At 44.6% G+C, this 18,756-nt stretch overlaps 1 protein-coding gene across 1 annotated transcript; it reads right to left on the reverse strand.

The window, feature by feature from the left end:
* Positions 1 to 246: 246 nt before the first annotated feature.
* NPY1R (neuropeptide Y receptor Y1) lies at positions 247 to 1,524 on the reverse strand. The gene is made up of 2 exons (XM_009489616.2): positions 826 to 1,524; positions 247 to 705 (listed from the first exon to the last, which is right to left on the reverse strand). Exons 1-2 carry the CDS (start codon positions 1,522 to 1,524, stop codon positions 247 to 249), a joined length of 1,158 nt encoding a protein of 385 aa, XP_009487891.1.
* Between the last annotated feature and the right edge of the window lie 17,232 nt (positions 1,525 to 18,756).

Here is an 18,756-nt window from a genome sequence, read left to right on the forward strand (position 1 = left end):
ATAGGTAGTAGCAGGTCCGACTATGCCTTATAATAAGATTCAGATGAGACTGCTGGGAACATTAAAGCAGTAAAAGGGGCAAAAATGCACAGTGTATAATTTCAAAGTGACAACAATCAAAGTTCCTTGGAAAAGGAAGAAAAACATTACCCATTTTGTACTTGTTATGTAATTGTGCTTGTCCTTGGACACATTCCACCTGCGATCACACCTCCAGCAGTTTGGTGTAGAATTTTTATTACTTCTTTATATTTTGTCATCATCATCACTATTAATTTTTTTAAATGCGACTGGGCTTGCCTGCTTTAAAGAGGTTTTTGAAACATCTGTGTGCATGGTGGACATGGCTATCGTCTCATAATCCTCCTCACGGGAGCGGAAATGACAAAAATGAAATAAAAACTGCAAGTCCCTTTGGAAGTTCTTATTGAGAAACCCGTAGAAGATGGGGTTCACGCAGGTAGAGATCATGGCGGTGAGGTGGCAAATCAGGAACAAAAGGTTGTGGCTGCAGGTAGCAACAGGCAGAATTTCATGATTCCAATCAAACACAATATTGAAGATGGTGAGAGGCAGCCAGCAAACTGCAAATGCGACCACTATTGAGATCAGCATGATGTTGATCCTTTTGGTTTCAGAGGATCTGTACTTATTGTCTCTCATCTTGTCCATCATGTTGTTCCTTTTTTTTAATCGTATGTATATCTGCAGGAAATTCAACAAAGAGAAACATGTGGGATAATTTAACCTACAACAATTATCTTTGCAAGGATAAACAAACATCAGACAGAAAGAAGTGCGTATCGCGAGGGGATTCTCTCTTACCTTTAGGTAGCAAATAAATATAAAACAAAGCGGTCCAAAGTACTGAATCACCAAAAGCGTTGTGGTATAAGAAAGCCTGGCAGTGTCCAAGGGGAACAGGTCCAAACACACATATTTGTCCTTATATTCATCAAATGTTATGTTTCTGAAGGGTTCATCCGTTAACACATGGTAGATCAGGAAAGGCAAAGAGGAAGCCATGGCTAAAATCCATATGGCAGCAATCCCCAGGTAGGCATGTCTGTTGTTCGGCCTCCAGCCACGGGGATTGATGATCAGCTGATGGCGTTCGATAGCAATGAGGACTAAAGAAAAGACCGAGACGGTGATTGAGGCACATTGCACGAAAGGATTCAATTTGCACATGGCCTCCCCAAAAATCCAGTGGTCCATTAAAGTATACACAAAGGTAAAGGGAAGACACATGATGGTCACTAGAAGATCAGAAAAGGACAGGTTGACAATGAGGATGTTGGTAACATTGCGCATCTCCTTTTGTTTTAAAATAATGACAATCAAGGCCAGATTCCCAGAGACTCCCAGAATTATCACAGTCCCGTAAGCCAAGGCCAGAGTGAAGACCATGGCCAAAGGCACATGGCAATCCTCATCCTCAAACTGCAAGATCTGCGAGTTCTTCTCCGAAAAATTCAGGTGACCAGAAATATTTCCCAGGGGGGCGAGAACCGAAGCGTTCATGTTGCTTCCAACTCGCTGTACGAGGCTCACAGCTGCCACCGCTTCCATCCAAAACGCTCCGGCGGTTCAAGCCGGGCCCATCAGCCCGCCAGCAGACCCAGGGCCGAGCCGGCTGCGCGGTGCCGCATCTCCCCCGCACCACCTGGGGAGAAGGGAAGGAGCAGGGCTGGTCAGCCCCGGACACCTCGCCCGCCCCGGCACCCCCACGCCCGTGTCGTGCCCCCCCCCCGCCCCGACCCCTCCCCGCCCCGGTCCCGCCTGGCCACGGCAGGTGGGCTGCGCAGTGCCGTCCGTCTCCGATTTTCCGGAGATTTGCCGACCCAGCGGCTGGGGAGAGCCCCGCGGGAGGATGGCGGTGGCGGCGCCTGGTCCGAGGTGGGAGCGGGGGCTGCGGTCCCGGGGGAGAAAGGCAGAAGGCAGGATCACCGTGCAGGTCTGCAAGCGGGGGACGCGACCCCTCCCCGGCCCTTTCCCGCTGGCATAAATTACGCGCAATAACGCGCTGAGAAGCAATCTCAGTCTTCCACCAGCGTAGCCTTGACTTGATGTTTCCCGTCTCCTTTCTGCAAGTTTAATCTGCAAAGATCTGCTTTCTCTGAGTGGAATTATATCCAGCCATCACATAAGGGAGGGCGGGGGGAAAACCCATCTGACTAATGTGAGGGGCGGAAAAATTACTCCAAAAATTGCTGCATTCTTTTTTACCCAATACGTACACTTGATGTTGAGTGGCCGAGTGCCCACAGCAGCACTGGCACTGAGTCAAAGGCAAATCAGGAACTCTGAACACCTTAATCTCAGCTAGCAGGGCTGTGCAGCAGAGAAAGAACAAAACAAGACAAAAGACAAAAAAATAGCAAAAATTAAACACTGCAGAAAATTTCTTTACCCATGCAACACAAATAGGCATGCCTAAATACCCACCCCTTTGCAAGGCCTTGGATTTAAAAATCAGAGAAACTCAGGCATATGTGTTCAGGAGGGGGAAAAAAAAATGAAAAGAAAGAAAGAAATCAAATAATCTGACACACCTTCACTCCAACTCCCCATTAGTGGCAGCCGCACTGAATCTGTAACTTTCCCTCTGCCCACTCTCCCATGAGCTAAATTTATTGCTCACTTAACCTTAGGTTATGGTAATGAAAGTAATGCCACTTAAAATTCGCACAAGTGGGTTTCAAACCCGGCTCCATATGGCACTTACCAGAAAAGCTGTAAAAGCATTGCCCACTAGCATGTACTTCATTAAGTTACGCTGAATGGGTGAGCTTTTGGTCTTAAATGATATTTGGTATAAATCTCAGTGCTATCTAAGTTGCCAGAGCAGAATCATCTTTGCCTGTTACTGGTAGCAGACACCCTTTTAACCAGCCGCATGCTGGGGACCAGAGCTGGGGCTGCCTCCTCACCGGGGCAGAGCCAGCGTGCGAGGGCTGGGTTTGCAGCTCCAGCTCTTCCTGAGGGTCAGCAAAAGGATGACCATGCCAACACCGTGCTAACTAAATTTATCAGGTCTCCCTAGTCCACAAAGTCTGGTTTAGGGTCCAATAAAGAACCTCCCACTGCCCAGGGCCTCTTGAAGCATCACTTCAGCCAGAGCCAGGAGTAGGTGCTTTACACAAAGGGCAAGTGTGCGGGTGATGCGGAGAGTCAGGACTCCTCAATTTCCAACAGCCTGACTTTAGCCCAGCCCGAATGTCTGGATTTAATCATGATCTCTACTGTCACTCGTACAGCACAAGGAGGACCAGTCCAGCCCTGGGAATTGACAGGATAATGGCAGGAGCAGAGCGAGTGAGGAGCCATGTCCTGCAAGGAGAGAACTGGGCAGGTTTTCTCACCAGCTGGGACCTCTTTGCTGGGACCCAGCAATGAGGTGGCCTAGGTTTCATGCTCTTGGTTTTCCTTTTCCCTTAGCCAAGCTCTGCTCTTGCTTATTTGTTAAATATCAAACTCAAAATCAGAAAATGCCACTGCTCCTTCTTCCCTCGCCTCTCCCCATAGCAGAGATGCAACCTAAGAGTATAGCTGGGAGCCAGCTCAGAAACGCAGCACTGCTGGCAAGTGACAAGGAGTCCTTCCTCCCTGCCCACCTCTCCAAAATGGACCAGATATCAGGAGGGGATGAAGTTGCATCTCCTGGACAGCTGCACTGTTCCCTGTCCCCTACCCCACCATCTCCCAAGCCAGGAGGGAGATCCGTCTCCATCCTGGGTGCCGGCGTGGGGTGGGGAGAGCCCACAGCCCTGCAGACCCTTCCGTGTGATTGCACAGTCTCCCCCACCACAAAAACCCTTCTGATGCTCCAGGAGGATTTTGGTCAAAAGTTTAGCACCAACAGACAGAAAGGGTGAAATAACGTGCTGTGAGGTGACTGAAAATGCACTGTAAAAACTATTGCAGCTCTTCGAAAGGAAGCACAAAAGCCTGTCAGCCCAAGCTGATGGTTCACCCAGCCACTAGCAAGTCCAACCTGGAGCCTACCCCTCCCCGAGATTTTGTCACCTACACCTAAGAGACCAAGCAAACACCAGCCTAACCAGCACACAACCACCCACACTCACAGGAAAGCAACTGCAGGGGAAACTCACCTTGCAACTGCTCTGCCCGTCTTTGATCTGCTCAGGGGCTGGCTCAGGAGGCTGGATGGAGAAGAAGGAGTAGGGAAAGGGGAAGGATCCTCTGGTATTCCTCCAGCTGAAATCCTAAAGATTGGTGAGGAAGGCTTGGAGACTCCCCCTTAAAGCCGAACTCCACCTTATCCCAGTATCACATGATGGTGCTCTGCTGAGCAGATCCTGAAAATCTCACTGCAAGCACATCACCTTTAAATTACACATCTGGGGGTGGGTTGCCTAGTAATTCCGAAATAAATGCAATTATATTTTGAAACAAAAGAGGAGGGGGGAGAGCGCAGGGAAAAGCTCAGGAAGGGAGTTTCAAGTCGCTGTCTGGCCGTTTCAGCATTTTGTCTGCAAGTTATTGCCATCTTGTGGCCAAACTAAAGGTGGAAATAGAAGCTTTGTTGGAAAGTGGACGAGGAGGCAATTTTAAGTCTAAGGAGCAAGGTACAAAGTTTGGGTTTGGCTTTTTAAACCGGTGCAACTAGCTTCTGGTCTGTATTTATCATGAAGAGCGATGACTGGATTAATAAGAATTGTCAAGTTGCTGTTGCTAATTTTTTTCAGCTAGAAGCAGTAAGAAACTCTTTTAAAAGTAAATTAAGTCAATAAAGTATCAAACCTCAAGAAAATACAGCTGTCACTGTGGCCCTTGTGGGGGGCCCTTTTCTGATTCATCCCAGCCAAGTCGTCTACTTTCCTGTATGACCCGTGGAAAAAGAAAGGCATTTCTGCAGGTTCATACAGAGCAGTAGGATACTCCAGTGAGCTAGAAGGAAAATGGACCCCTGAAAATAAAGAACAAATCTCCATAGTCAGATGCAGAGCTGGAAAGGTGGTGGCTGCTGCCTTGGCCAGCTCTTCTGTTTCTTTTGAAAACTCCAGTTTCCAGCAACCAGATTTTTTTTTTTTTTTTTTTTAATGCAGCTGGCATGAGTAGCTCTGCAAACTACTACCAGCTATAGCCGGATAGTTTACTGCTAACTGAACAAATTCATAAAAAGTAAAATGGAAAATGTTATTTTCCATTTGTTCTTTTCATGATCCTGAAATACCATGCTCTCTCACAAAAAGCACTGCTGCAGAAGATCTGCTTCAATAGGCATAAAACCTAGTGAGTTTGGAAGCCGGCACAGAAGTCTGAGAGCAGTTACCCACATTAAGTGGGTATTACCCACATTACCCAGTTAAGCAGCACTTGAAACATGCCCTGTCAAACCCTGCATGCTGTACTAGAAGTTTGGATTTCTTGGAAAACAGAAGTGCCCTAACTCTTCCAAGGCTCCAGATTAGTTTTTCAAGTGTAAGGAGTTACAGTCTCCTACATTCTTACCTTCAGGGATACCCCTCTTATATGGTGACACTGTTAGGTTGTGGATAACTCTCAGGTGAGGAACCTTGATGATTACTGCTAAAAAATTAGTTGTACATAATAAAGGATTGTAACGGGTTTTGCAGAATGAGCCTCCTGGGAAGGTTTCAGAATCCAGCACTGAGGTTGATGTTTACACTGCATTTCCAGGAGCTCAGCTCAACCGCATGGTAACTGCAGACCTCGATGCAAGAAAGGAAAGTGCAGGCATACCTCAAGATCGCTATGTACCGGTAGCCGGGGCACTGCTTACATTTTAACAGCAGCAGCCAGAAGGTAAGCGCAGGCTGTATATAATGCCTCTCAAGAACTTCAGTCATATGTGGGTCATTAACATGCACCAGTCTCCATGTGGGCAGAGCAAAGGTGGATACACTCAGGCAGGGACATAAGCTGAAGATCCCATAAAAAGCATATTTCTCTCTGAAGCAGTGACACTCTAGGACACGTGGAACTGAGGACTCTCATTGCTATGGATAGGGAATGATCCATTCGCATTACAGAGAAAGAGGATTATTGTCCAATAATTTTTAAGGGCAATAGATGTATTGCCAGGCAGGGAAAAAGTCTTTTTCTATGCCAGAATGATCGCACTGCTTCGCTGTAATGCTCTTACCCATATGGGCAAGATGGCTACTTTAAAAATTACAATAAGCATTCTGTGATACAGAATTGTCGTACTCTGCCAGCAGGTATCCAGAGCAGAGATACATTTTTTAGAACCAGTTCAGAATAAGACGCTTGGGTTCACATGACAAGGTTTTGGTAGTGGAAGGACTGCAGGGCTGGCTTCTGTGAGAAGACCTAAGGAGCTGCCCCCATGTCAGACAGAGCCATTTTCAGCTGACTCCAAAACGAACCCACCGCTGGTCAAAGCTGAGCCCATCAGTGCCGCTGGTGGTGCCCCTGTGATAACATATTTAAGAAAGGGTAAAAAATGCTGCATACCAGTTGTGAGAGAGAGGAGTGATAAAAATGTGAGAGAACCAGCCCTGTAGACACCAAGGTCAGTGAAGAAAGAGGGAAGAGGAGGTGCTCCAGGAGCAAGAGCAGAGATTCCCCTGCAGCCCGTGGTGAGAACCATGGTGACACAGGTTGTCCCCCTGCAACCCATGAAGGCCCATAGTGGAGCAGATATGCACACTGCAGCCTGTGGAGAAGAGCCCTTGCAGGAGCAGGTTTTCTGGCAGGCACTACAGCTCGTGGGGGACCCACGCTGGAGCACTCTGTTCCTAAAGGACTGCACCCCGTGGGAAGGACCCACTTTGGAGTAGTTCATGAAGGACTGTATCCTGTGGGAGGGACCCCGTGCTGGAGCAGGGGAACAGCATGAGGAGGAAGGAGCGGCAGAGACAATGTGTGGTGAGCTGACTGTAACCCCCATTCCCTGTCCCCCTGTGCTGCCCAGGGGAGTGGGAGTGTGGAAGAGTCAGGAAGAAGGAGCAAGGCTGAGCCTGGGAAGAGGCGGGGGGTGGGGTTAGTTTTGTCTTTGTTTCTCACCATCCTACTCTATTTTTAATAGATTAACCTACCACAGAGGCATTCATTTGCTGTCCAAAAACTAAATAGAGAAACATCATTGTTTCTGCCACAGAAATTTCCAAAGTTTCAGATAGGTACGATTTTCTTTCTCCTCCATTTTGTCATTAGTTATGAGGATCTCCATTTCAGGAGTAAATTAAGTGATTCATAATACTTCACGTTTTAATGGTTAGTATATACAAGAATTTCAAACATCATATAAACACAGGCGAAGCAAGCCTCACAATACTTCTTTTACACTATGGCAATATAACAATTACCTATAAGAGACTGAAGATAGATCCTGCGTGTCACTCAGTGACCTGAAAAGATATATGAGATATATGCTATACATATGTGTGTGTGTATATATATATATACACACACATTATAACTCGAGTCTTACTACAAGCTTCCTGCTCTGCCATACTGTTGTGTGCCCGCCTCAGACAACTGAATCTGTTCGAGCTGTATCAATCTTCTCTGAAGCACTTCACATACACGTCAGCACTAAAACACACTAATAAATAGCCACTCTAATAAACAGAGACAGGCTCTTTTCAAACTCTTTCCATTATAGCTATATAAAATACATGTTGTGCCGTAAATGCCACACAGCATCAGGTATGTTCTGTAGGAAACTCAGGCTTTAGCAGTTCCTAGCTATTCTGTGCACCTCCAGTCTCAACACCAAGCTGAGTGTCTCCAGCTGGAGCACTAAGCTCACAAAGATATCAAATGTTTCCTCAGTAACTCTTACTCTATTGATGACCACTGTCAGGATACGAGAACACTGGAGTAGCAAGATAGCCATAGTGTTAAATATTATCCTCTTCCAGGGAGTAAATTATTTCAGTGCATCAAAGGCACCCTGGACTGGAAAACTCTGTTTGTTTGTGCGCATATGTTTATTTTTGTGAAGGCATGACATTGCAAAAAAGAGAATAAGTACAATAAACAGAACACAAGTATCTCAACTAAGGAAATAGAACAGCTTGAGTGAAAGAATACAGAATGTCTTTGAAGCAAAAGCATTGAGAAGGGAACAAGATGTTTTAAAGAAACACATGGAAAAAGTATGCCAAGAGATCAACCCATTAAAATTCTCTCTCACTGTAACTCTCAAAAATGGAAGAGATGTCATAAAATCAGGCTGTCACTTTCATTACAATGTATTGTCATGTGTTCAGGCAATGCAATCCCTCTGTAGAACTTATCCACCAAGTGAAAGAACACCACGAGAGTTGTTTGTGGTTTCTACTGCATATAAACCAAACTGAAGTCACCACTATGGAAATGAATGGAAACACTCTCTGAAGGTTTTTTAAACTTTATTTTTATTGTTTTAATTTTCTAGTAATGAACGTCAGTACCATTGAAATACTTCCATTTCACATTATGCTATTCACAGATAAAGAAACTCATGCTCCTTGGGGCAAAAGTCTGTCACCAGCAGACTAACCAGGCATTTTGCTGTTGAGTACAATGAGAATTGCAGCAACTTCTCTGTTTGGCTGAGAGCATGTTTATTCTGCAACGACTGCAACTGACACCAAACACAACAACACTTCATTTGACTGCTAATGTCGCAAACCCAAAGAAGCTGCGTGAATATGTGGTTAATCTTTGCTGAGAGTCTTGCTGCTGCAGTTCCATTTTCCACAATACAGCCAAGCTAACTAGTGTAAAGCTATCCTGATCATATGCAATGTTACTTAAAGACTGCTTGAGTTATAACCTAAATTATGTCCACTTGGCTAAAATATTAAGTCATGTTTTCTGCTACAGCTACCCCACTCTGTCCTTTCAGGGTTCAAACTCACGTACACTCATACACAAGCTCTCATCTGGCTTCAGATGAAGCAGAAATAGGCCCTGTGCCTCAGCATGATCATCCAGAAGGGACATTAATAATCAATGTGTATAACACCAGCCAACAAATGTGATGACACCTGTTAGGCAGCAAAAATGATCAATTACATGCTCACCCTCAGAAGTATTTTATTAGTTAACCATCAGATGTCCTGCCTTTCATCACAAAGACATCTCAACCATTGCAACCTTTTCAGTAGTCCAAGTCCAATGCCTTCATGCCCAGCTGCTTCATGTGAGGTAAGAAACTGTGGAAGGGATGGACCCAATACACATCTACAGAAACCAGACATAAGTGGCATTTTTAATAGTATTTTGTAATAGTATTTTAGTATTTTGGGGGGAGTGGTGAATGGTTGGGTTGATGTGTGTGAAAAATTTCAACCAACAGAAATGCTTCATATGTATCTCACAAAATGCCTCAAACTCTGTCCTACCATTTTAGACTGTCTTGCCCATGGATAGGTGCTCCACAGGCAACAGACTGTACAATAACATTAGACTTTGCCTCATGGCAAGGTTTGACTCAGGGTGACCAACTGCATGCTGTGGAATTTGGACATTAGGTGACTTAGACCTTGATTTTTTGTGGCATTCATCAGTTCTCACCAACTTCAGCTTGAGCCTTCATTTCTTTCACAGTTAGCCTTTAGAAGCGAAATTTTCAAAGATCCTGGGATGATACTCCTGAAAGAAAGATACATTTGGGAATGTGTTAAATAACATGTCGGAATTAATTTGTATTCTTAAAACCACAGAGTTCTCTCCTGTATTTTCTGTTGTGCCCTTCTGACCTGGGAATCCCAGCCTTCTCTCTCCAATGCACCATTTTTCTTCCCCAGCTCCTCCAGAACAGGTATCTTTCATCATCACCATCTCTTATTTCCTCGAGGACTCCTCCATGGTTTCAACAACCCTATGGAGGCTGGTTTCTAGGGATCTTGTGCTATTATCTGTTGTCAGTCCTGACATTAGATACCTTTAATGTCAGTACCTTTCCTATCTCTAGATCACCTATTTTATTATTCAGCAGTATTACTGGCAAGACAGAGGTAGACAAACAGTGAAAAGGAAAAAATTATAATGGTCTGAATAGTAATTGGCTCTGATGTACGCAAGTATCGTGGATGAATTGTCCAAATACAGCTGAGAGAAATCTGGTGTTATTTACAGGACCGGGGGGGCGGGGAATGGAACCCAAACAAACCCACACCTGCCAGTACATTACTGGTTGATGAACTCTCCTGAAATAAGACAACTAACAAAACAAGTATGATATTTTGTTGTTAGAGAAAATTGTTTTGAGGAAGAAACACTTGTCTTCTGACTGCTTTTGCTCAGAAGCATGTAATTTCTGGAGGCTGTTTGGAAAACTGTGGTAGTTCACTGCCTGCCTTAGAAACGGTCAACATGGAGGTAGGCTGTGTGTACCTTTACAGAGGTACAACAGCATCCCACAAAAATCATAGCTGTGCAATGCAAGAACCCAAAATTTCCCGTTTGTGGGCTATGCCAGCAAATTTTAAAGACAATGTCACTCTGCTGTAGCCAGAAGTTTTCATAGAAAGAGACAGTGTCTCTAAATCTTCCCTCTTTCCAGGAGGGAACTTCCACTTCAAGCAGTGGGGCCAGCAATGTGCAAAGCTTTCCTGGAACAAGGGACACCCAGGTAAATCAGTGCCCTGGGAGATGGTCTTAATCCCCCCCATCGCAGATTAGAACCAGGGTGGGTTTCTATCTTCAGGTCAAATACTTGCGTGAAAAGCTTCAAAGCCATCAGTGTTAGGTGGGAAGACGGTCGAAAATGCTAAGAACAACTTCTCAGCCCTAAAAAGGATTAGTTTTGTTCTCCTTTGTGACTAACAGGAGAGCTGTCTTAAAAGGATGAGATGGATTGGCACGTCACTTCCACCTGGCAGCTCCCTGTGCTCCACTTGCACATGCAGTGATTCACCAGCAGTGGGTGGTGAATAATGCAGAAGCAGGCGAAAGAAGATGGGATGCAATCTTCCTCACCATCCTGATATCATCCATTGAAGATTAAGGTTAATTGTTCCTTGGTCACCTACCCTAAACTGAATATTTTTTAGCCAAAGTTAAATACGGAAACCAGCTGGACTTTCCGTGGTCAAAAGTTATTTTATAATATGGTTGATCCAGCTGTTTTGTCTTTGCGTGGTACAGACTTTCACAGGCTAATTATACTGACAGCTTTTCTGCAGTGCTGTGTTAATATCAACTGTCGAAGGAGTGCCTTGGCAAATGGAAAAGTCATTACATTTTCGTGTCAGATTCTGCCACTTGTGCTCCCAGAGACCTGCATGTCACTCAGTTCTCCAGTAGCCCTGTAATTGGGCTATGATCAATGAGTCGTCTTGTGCTAGAAGACAGCAGCTGGTGAGAACAGCAGATTTGTCTTTTCATGCTTTGTCCTATGACATACCCAACAATTTTTAGGCTTTAAAATATTGCTCACTTAAAAAAATGCCTGGCCTTCCCACCGATGGCCCAGATAAAATTAAAACTACCCTTTGCCTCTGTAAGAACTGAGTTACTCAACTCAGAAAGGAAGACTGTTTGGGGGAAATCCATCACCTCCCACCTGCTCTGAAAGAATGGTAAAAATTAAAGGGTGTTTGAACAGTGTGGATAAATGCAACCAAAGCTCCTCTCCAGTCGGAGCGAGGGGAACTGGAGAGCGCTCCGGCCAGCGCTCTGCCATTGCCTGGCGACGCTGGCGCTTCCCGATGTCCCGCCACACGCGCCGCGGCGTGTCACCTTTGCGAGACGCTGATGTCCCGAATTCAGGGTGAGAAATGGAAGAGCGTCCCTTCAACGCTGGCGAGCGCGGGCTTTGTTTACAGCCTGACTGTATTCCCATGGAAACTCTTAATTGTCATAGCGGGCGAGGCTGAAATAACAGCCTCCACACACCGCATGGAACAGCATCCCGAAATGCGCCCGGGCGGCGGCTCCGGCTCCGGCTCCGCAGCGGCAGCATCCCGCAGCACCCGCGTAAGATGCGCCGGCAGGCAGCCCGGGGGCTGCGCGCTTCCCCCTGCTCCCGGGGAGCCCCGCTCTCCCCACCGCGGCTCGGGCCGGCGCTTCCAGTGCCGCGCCCGGGGCTGCCCGCTCCGCGCCCCCGCTCCGCGCCCGCGCAACGCACCGCGGCCCTTCCCGCCGCCGCCGCCGCAGGCCCAGGCGCCCGCAGGTGCCGCTCCGCGGGCGCGGAGCGGCACCTGCGGGCGCCTGGGCCTGCGGCGGCGGCGGAGCTCAGCTCCCCTCGCAGCGCGGCCGCGCAAGTTTGCGCGGAAAGCGCGGGGTTTTGCTTCAGCCCCGGGGAGGGGCGGGGGGGGGGGGTGTTGGCTGCCGCGTTGCTGCGCCCAAGGAGGGGATAAATAATGGCAAAAATAAGAGTCCTTCCCGCTTGGGCTCTTCTTCCTTTTTTTTTTTTTTTTTTTTTTTGGGGGGTTGTGTTTGGGGTTTTGTTTTGTTTTGTTTTGTTTTTTCCATTGCAACCCGGCGCCGCTGTGCTCCCTGGCATAAAATGTAGTAACGCCTTTCAGGTTTTCTGAGCAAGAAGTACCCCATCACATTGCATAACGTTTCCGTGGAGCTGGAGAAATAATCTCATTTGTTGGCTTTTGCTTATTTTGGGAAGCCGTATCCTTGTTTTCCAGGATAATGTTGCAGTTCTTTTAGTTAGGCACATAGAGAGGCATACAATTGACATGCACGAAGATCCTTTTTTCTGGACTTCTGAAGTAATCTCAATCTTTTGAATTCTCCCAGGTTCTCAGACTATTTTTTGCTGTTGCATGTAATGACCATTTGAAGCAGCGGCGTTTAATCTTCAGCTTGTGTTGTGAATGCGACTCTTCACTGGTTTCAATTTTTGGCTCGGACGTTATCTCGGTCTTTAATGATACGAGGGCATCATTTCTCAAGTAGTAACAACATAGCTCAGTGCTTTCCTTAAGCTTAGGCGGTCAGGCAGTTACAACTTGTCATCTTAACTCTTTACAACTGCGTAGAAGTTTAGAGACTTTCTCTGACTTTATTTTCTATACAGTCTTGATGCCACTCCAGTATTATGGGGGCAGAAAGGTTGTATTTCTTAGGGAGTTTTCACATTTTGCATCCTCCCTGTATGTGTTTGTCTTTGTTTGTAAGGTAGAAAAAGGTCTCCTAAGACTGTAAATTGTTCACAGCTGTAAAGATTAATTGTCCTGTATCGACACTGTTACACAGACTGAACTGACTAGACTATACAGGCACCAGCTGCTCAGAGACAACTTAGCAGATATTAATATTGTAGGATATAAGCTCTTACCCAGGAATAAATCTCAGTATACGTATCTCATCTCATAGAAGGAAGATTTCCTGAAAGAACAATTGCCTTCAGAGGAGGATGGTTGCCTGCCTAACTTTTGTGCTCTTTAAAATTTCCCTTTAAATATGTAGAGAAAGAGAAATATCTAGCATATTCACTCTCCTAAATTATGATTTATGGATTTTGTATTTTAGATGATAGCTTTAAGTGTAATAATGAGATTAATTATAAGATTTTAAACATATTAAACTAGCATATTTTAGGTTATGTGGTACCTCTAACTCAGCTAAACCTGAATAATGGTTTAAGTTCTCCTTGTCATTCTCAGGCCTTAGATCAACTGCAACTGAAAACTCCTCTGAAGCATGACTTTGGTGAAAAGAAGTCACAGTATTCAGAGACTCACACTGAGGTATATCACAGATGAATGTGATTTAAGGAGGTGTTATTGAAATCTTTCAAGATCATGGTACATCAACTGTCATAAAATACATTTTACTGTAAAAGGTAACCACAAATACTCCTTGTATTTAATGTTAACTGCATTCATTTGATTCTTGCAGTAAGTATTCATATCCACCCTGGATGCTGCCATGAAGCTGCAGTCCCTCCTGCCTTGTGCAGCCTAGCCTCCTGTCTCACGCATCCCACTGAAACTAAAGGAGACCTAAGCAAACCCACTTAAAGCGCATAGGGTGTGAGCTCATACGGGTGTAGCTGAGCGCAGTCCCAGGGAGGGTACACAGACCAGGAATACAGAAAGGGGACCTCATTTGCTCAGCTGATTGATGTAGGACATGAAAGTGATCAAACTTTTGGAGCTGGCAGCTAGAAAATCTCCATCAGGTACCTTCAGATTGATTAAATTTGATCTTGAAAACAGGTGCAAGGGCACCCTGGCACTGTGGTGCATTCAGTTTAGAAATACACTTCAAATATGAGGAGAATGTTTTCAGAAGAGGCTGTATTACTTAATTCTATTTCCCACAGTGGGATTTTCTGGAATCTTCATTTCCCTGAAAGCTACAGCCACGTGCTGCACTGGGATTGACCAACCGACAGAGTGAGAGTGAGTGTGAGAGTGAGTGAATCCCCAAAAATAGAAGCAGCTGTTAAAACAAAGCAGGAAGATAAAAGCCAGCAAGTGCGCACAGCCCTATGAAATCAGTGGGATGCTAATATGAGTTTGGGGACTGAAGACCAACAATATGGGAGGAACACTTTTGTTTGCATCTTTACTGCCAGTGGCACTCAAGCTGAGAGAGCAACTGGTTCCTTCTGAGCAGGAGAGGAAGCTTAGAGATCCAATCCTACTTGGCAATTTTTGAAAATTTGGACGAAGAGACTGCTTTGATTTCACACATCCCAAATGAAAATAAAATCTCTTTGGGCATGTTGCAAAGGGAACTTCCATCAGCACAGCAGTTGTCTGTTGAAACCAGCAGACTGTACTTTTATTCCCTCATTCTCCGTCTTTCTGTCACTCTGAAACTGTGACTAGATGGAGATGGTGCAGAAGAGGCTGCAGCGCACCCAGATTCCTGTGGTGCCCCCAGTGTCCAGCCAGGGCCTGACCGGAGCATGTTGTGCGTTCTTCCTGTGCTCCCTCCTCATGGAAATCAGGACCTGTGGTAGGGGAGATGGTGCCTGCTGAGCTCTCACCCGGGGCACAAGGCAGCCGCAGCACAGGGGGGATGGAGCTGGAGAGCCCATGCTGGACTTCAGAGGCATTCCTGCTAAGCTTCTTCAGTATTGACGTGTCTCAACAACATATGCCTACTTCAACAAACCCAGCATATTCCTTTTTTGTTTTTAAAGAATCGTATTAAAAACCATGAGGAACTCTGCTAAAGCTGTACTGCAAGAGCTTTATGTGAAGGTGTAGAAATCCACAGAGCCTGGCAACAATCTTTCAATTACATTTTTAAGAACAACTCAGTAAACATTCATTTAAAAAACATAGAATCATAGAATCATAGAATCATAGAATCATCTAGGTTGGAAAAGACCTTTAAGATCATCCAGTCCAACCATTAACCTACACTACCAAGCCCACTCTAGACTAATCAAGGGTAGACCAGACTAAACCATATCCCGAAGTGCCACATCTACCCGTTTTTTAAACGCCTCCAGGGATGGTGACTCCACCACCTCTCTGGGCAGCCTGTTCCAATGCCTGACCACCCTTTCCGTAAAGAAATTCTTCCTAATCTCCAGTCTAAACCTCCCCTGGCGCAGCTTAAGCCCATTTCCTCTTGTCCTATCGCTAGCTACTTGGGAGAAGAGACCAACACCCACCTCACTACAACCTCCTTTCAGGTAGTTGTAGAGAGCGATAAGGTCTCCCCTCAGCCTCCTCTTTTCCAGGCTAAACAACCCCAGTTCCCTCAGCCGCTCCTCATAAGACTTGTTCTCCAGACCCTTCACCAGCTTCGTTGCCCGCCTCTGAACACGCTCCAGCACCTCAATGTCTTTCTTGTAGTGAGGGGCCCAAAACTGGACACAGTATTCCAGGTGCGGCCTCACCAGCGCCGAGTACAGGGGGACAATCACCTCCCTGCTCCTGCTGGCCACAGCATTCCTGATACAAGCCAGGATGCTGTTGGCCTTCTTGGCCACCTGGGCACACTGCTGGCTCAAGTTCAGCCGGCTATCTACTAACACCCCCAGATCCTTTTCGGCCAGGCAGCTTTCCAGCCATGTTCCAGTATAACACCACATACAGTTTTGTTCTTTGGCCTTAGTCTTAGCATTACCTGTACTGAATATAAATTATAGAAGAGAAAATTACGGCGCATCTGACTTGAGAGTCTCTTCCTTTTCACTTTTAGTCACCCAAAGCTGAAAGTGGCAGTAGGAAATAAGTGACACCACCAGATTTTTTTCAATTCTCTTCAGAGAATCCATTGATTAAAACTAAACAAAATTGAATGAAAATATACAGATTTCTCTTCAGACCATAGCACGTAATTGAAATGGAATGCTCTAACTAGACAGAGAGCCTTTTCTACCAGTAGGGATGCCTGCTTTTTCTCCACACACTGATGAACCTACGGCCTATGATCAAGCTTTTCAATGACAGCCGGTATCACCAAAAAGTCTAGGGAGGAAGCTGCAGTTTTGATACATGGATCAACAAAACTTTCACATATACGTAGCTGCTATTATAACTTAAGCATCAGTGTGCATTGTTACTACTCGGTATGACCTTCGGACAGATACAACTATGTGTGGGAGTTTAACTATTACTGAAAATAACTGTTGATACTGTAAAAACAGTCCTAATCTCCAGGTTTCTGAGAGGGAAATAGCATCTGCAGTTTGTTTCTCCTTTACAGGTTAGTCCTTCAACCTAGTATCAGCTAAAGGAGAACTGGATTTCTTTCCCTCTTTCTTATCAGTATTCCTATTTTCAGATAATGACTGGTTGGTTAGTAACCAAGGTTTGGACAGATCTAGCTCTTGAGTAAAGTTTCATTTCCCTTTCTCAAATAACTCCCTACTGGTTTCAAACCTGCTGTCAAGCAATGGGATGTTCAACTCATAATGCTCTCTTAATCTGTGCAAGATACAAACTGGAAAAGGAAGGTGTCCAAGCAAAAAGAAAATTGTCCAGAATTATGCTAACGGCTTTTTCATTATTAACTCCTCAGTTACGTGCAAGGGTTTTTTCTACACACTTTTCAGCTAAGGTGAATGTGGCAGTGGAAAGGTAATGTAATGTTCACCCTGAAACTATTAGGCAGATAATATTTCATATTGAAATGTAATGTACAGTTGAAGTGGTTTTCAGGAATCAAAAGAGAGTCTGCGCATTACAGATGTGTGTACACACTTAAATCTGCGAAAGCATCAGTCATGGCAAACCCCATTATTCCTCCATGCTGAACAAAGGGGAAAAAAATGATAACAAGTATGACATAACAGGGACATAATTCCATAAGCCTGAGGTAGGGGAATGTATTTTATCCAGGGTAGAGCCCTGCTGTGGTTTTCTCTGACAAAAATTATGTTGAGTCACATTTAAAGAAGAGAAAGAAATGTCAGCTGATTTTGGAAGTCACTGTGGTCTGCAGATCATACTGTTTTCAGATGATTGGTAGCAACTCAGAGAAATTAAGTAAAATCCTATTTACTTCTTTAGTTAATAGCTGTATAAAGAGAAGCCCACCAAAATAAAAACTTCTGATAATATCAATATAGAAATATAGAGATTGGATCACTTACAGAATCTCTAGTCTGCTCCTTTAAAGTTGGTCTAGAGGCAAGGTTAGTCTCAAATAGTGTTTTTTGTTTATTATATGTTTTTTCACCATTTCACTAGAGACTGGAAAAAATTAAATAATTTGCATTAACGCTGCTCTGCTCGTACACACATATTATAATATTTAGATTATCTAAATTCACATATCCGATTCTTACTTCTATTTTAGCTATTCTTAAAAAGCACTTTAACTTAATCTTGCCAGAAGTTGGCAAGGCTTAGTTGTTTTCACCTCTCCCCAATACATTAGTACAGAAACAAAAACTTGCAATATCTTTACTGATTTTTTTTTTTAAATAAGTATTTCTAATCTTACATGAGGGACCTTCACATCACAACACACTGTCAGTGAATATTCTGAGGGTGTTTTATGGTTTAAGTTTCCCTATGACACCCGACAGTAGGAACGCACATGTTGTGATATGAAGGAAGGAGCGCATCTGCACGTGTAGAGGAAATGGATAATAATATTTTCGCACATTGAAGAAGTCAGCACGATACAGCCCACTGAGAATAGCTACATTCTTGAAGAGCCCTGCCTTTTTTAGTTGACAGGTTTAGCCTTCTGCTCAATTCATGTATGTTTTGGGTTTGTTTAGTCTTGCCTAAGATTTCTAAACATTAAGCAATTTTGTACAGGACATTGTCACTTTGGGGAATTTTGGCTTTGAAATTTTAGTACAGGCAGGTGTTTAAGGTAAACTGGAGTTTAAACTGAATTCTCTTGTCTTTCTGTTTCTTACAAAGCAAAGACTAATACACGAAGACTCTGTAGGCAGAATAACTTTGTGCTGAGCTAGGTTTTAATGTTAGATGTTTCTGTGCTGAATAATTAGCAGTTCCCTGAATTTTCAAATGGCTGTGTGGGGGTTGCTTCCAATTAACACTGTCCTCTCTGTATTACATCCACTTACTTTGGATGTTTTGTAGGCAGTTTTCCCTTCTGCTTGAGCAACAGTTAAAATATGTTCAACACTTAATAGAAGATGGTTTGTATATGCACCACATTAGGAATTCCATCTTGGATCACTGACAGTGGATCTCCTTATAAACTGATCCTTTTTGAAAGCTCTCACCTATTTTGTGTCAGTTTTCTACTAGCAAGGTAAGAAATACTACTGCAGTTGTTAGCATATGTCAAAACATCATATATTTTCAGGTGCTCTCATTATAATTTGCTGTCATGTAATGATTAGGCACATGCCCAGATGGTGATTGTAATTTCCTTACTCATATCAATGAGCTGTTA

This window comes from Pelecanus crispus, chromosome 4 (genome assembly GCF_030463565.1).
Source record: "Pelecanus crispus isolate bPelCri1 chromosome 4, bPelCri1.pri, whole genome shotgun sequence".
NCBI classification, from domain to species: domain Eukaryota; kingdom Metazoa; phylum Chordata; class Aves; order Pelecaniformes; family Pelecanidae; genus Pelecanus; species Pelecanus crispus.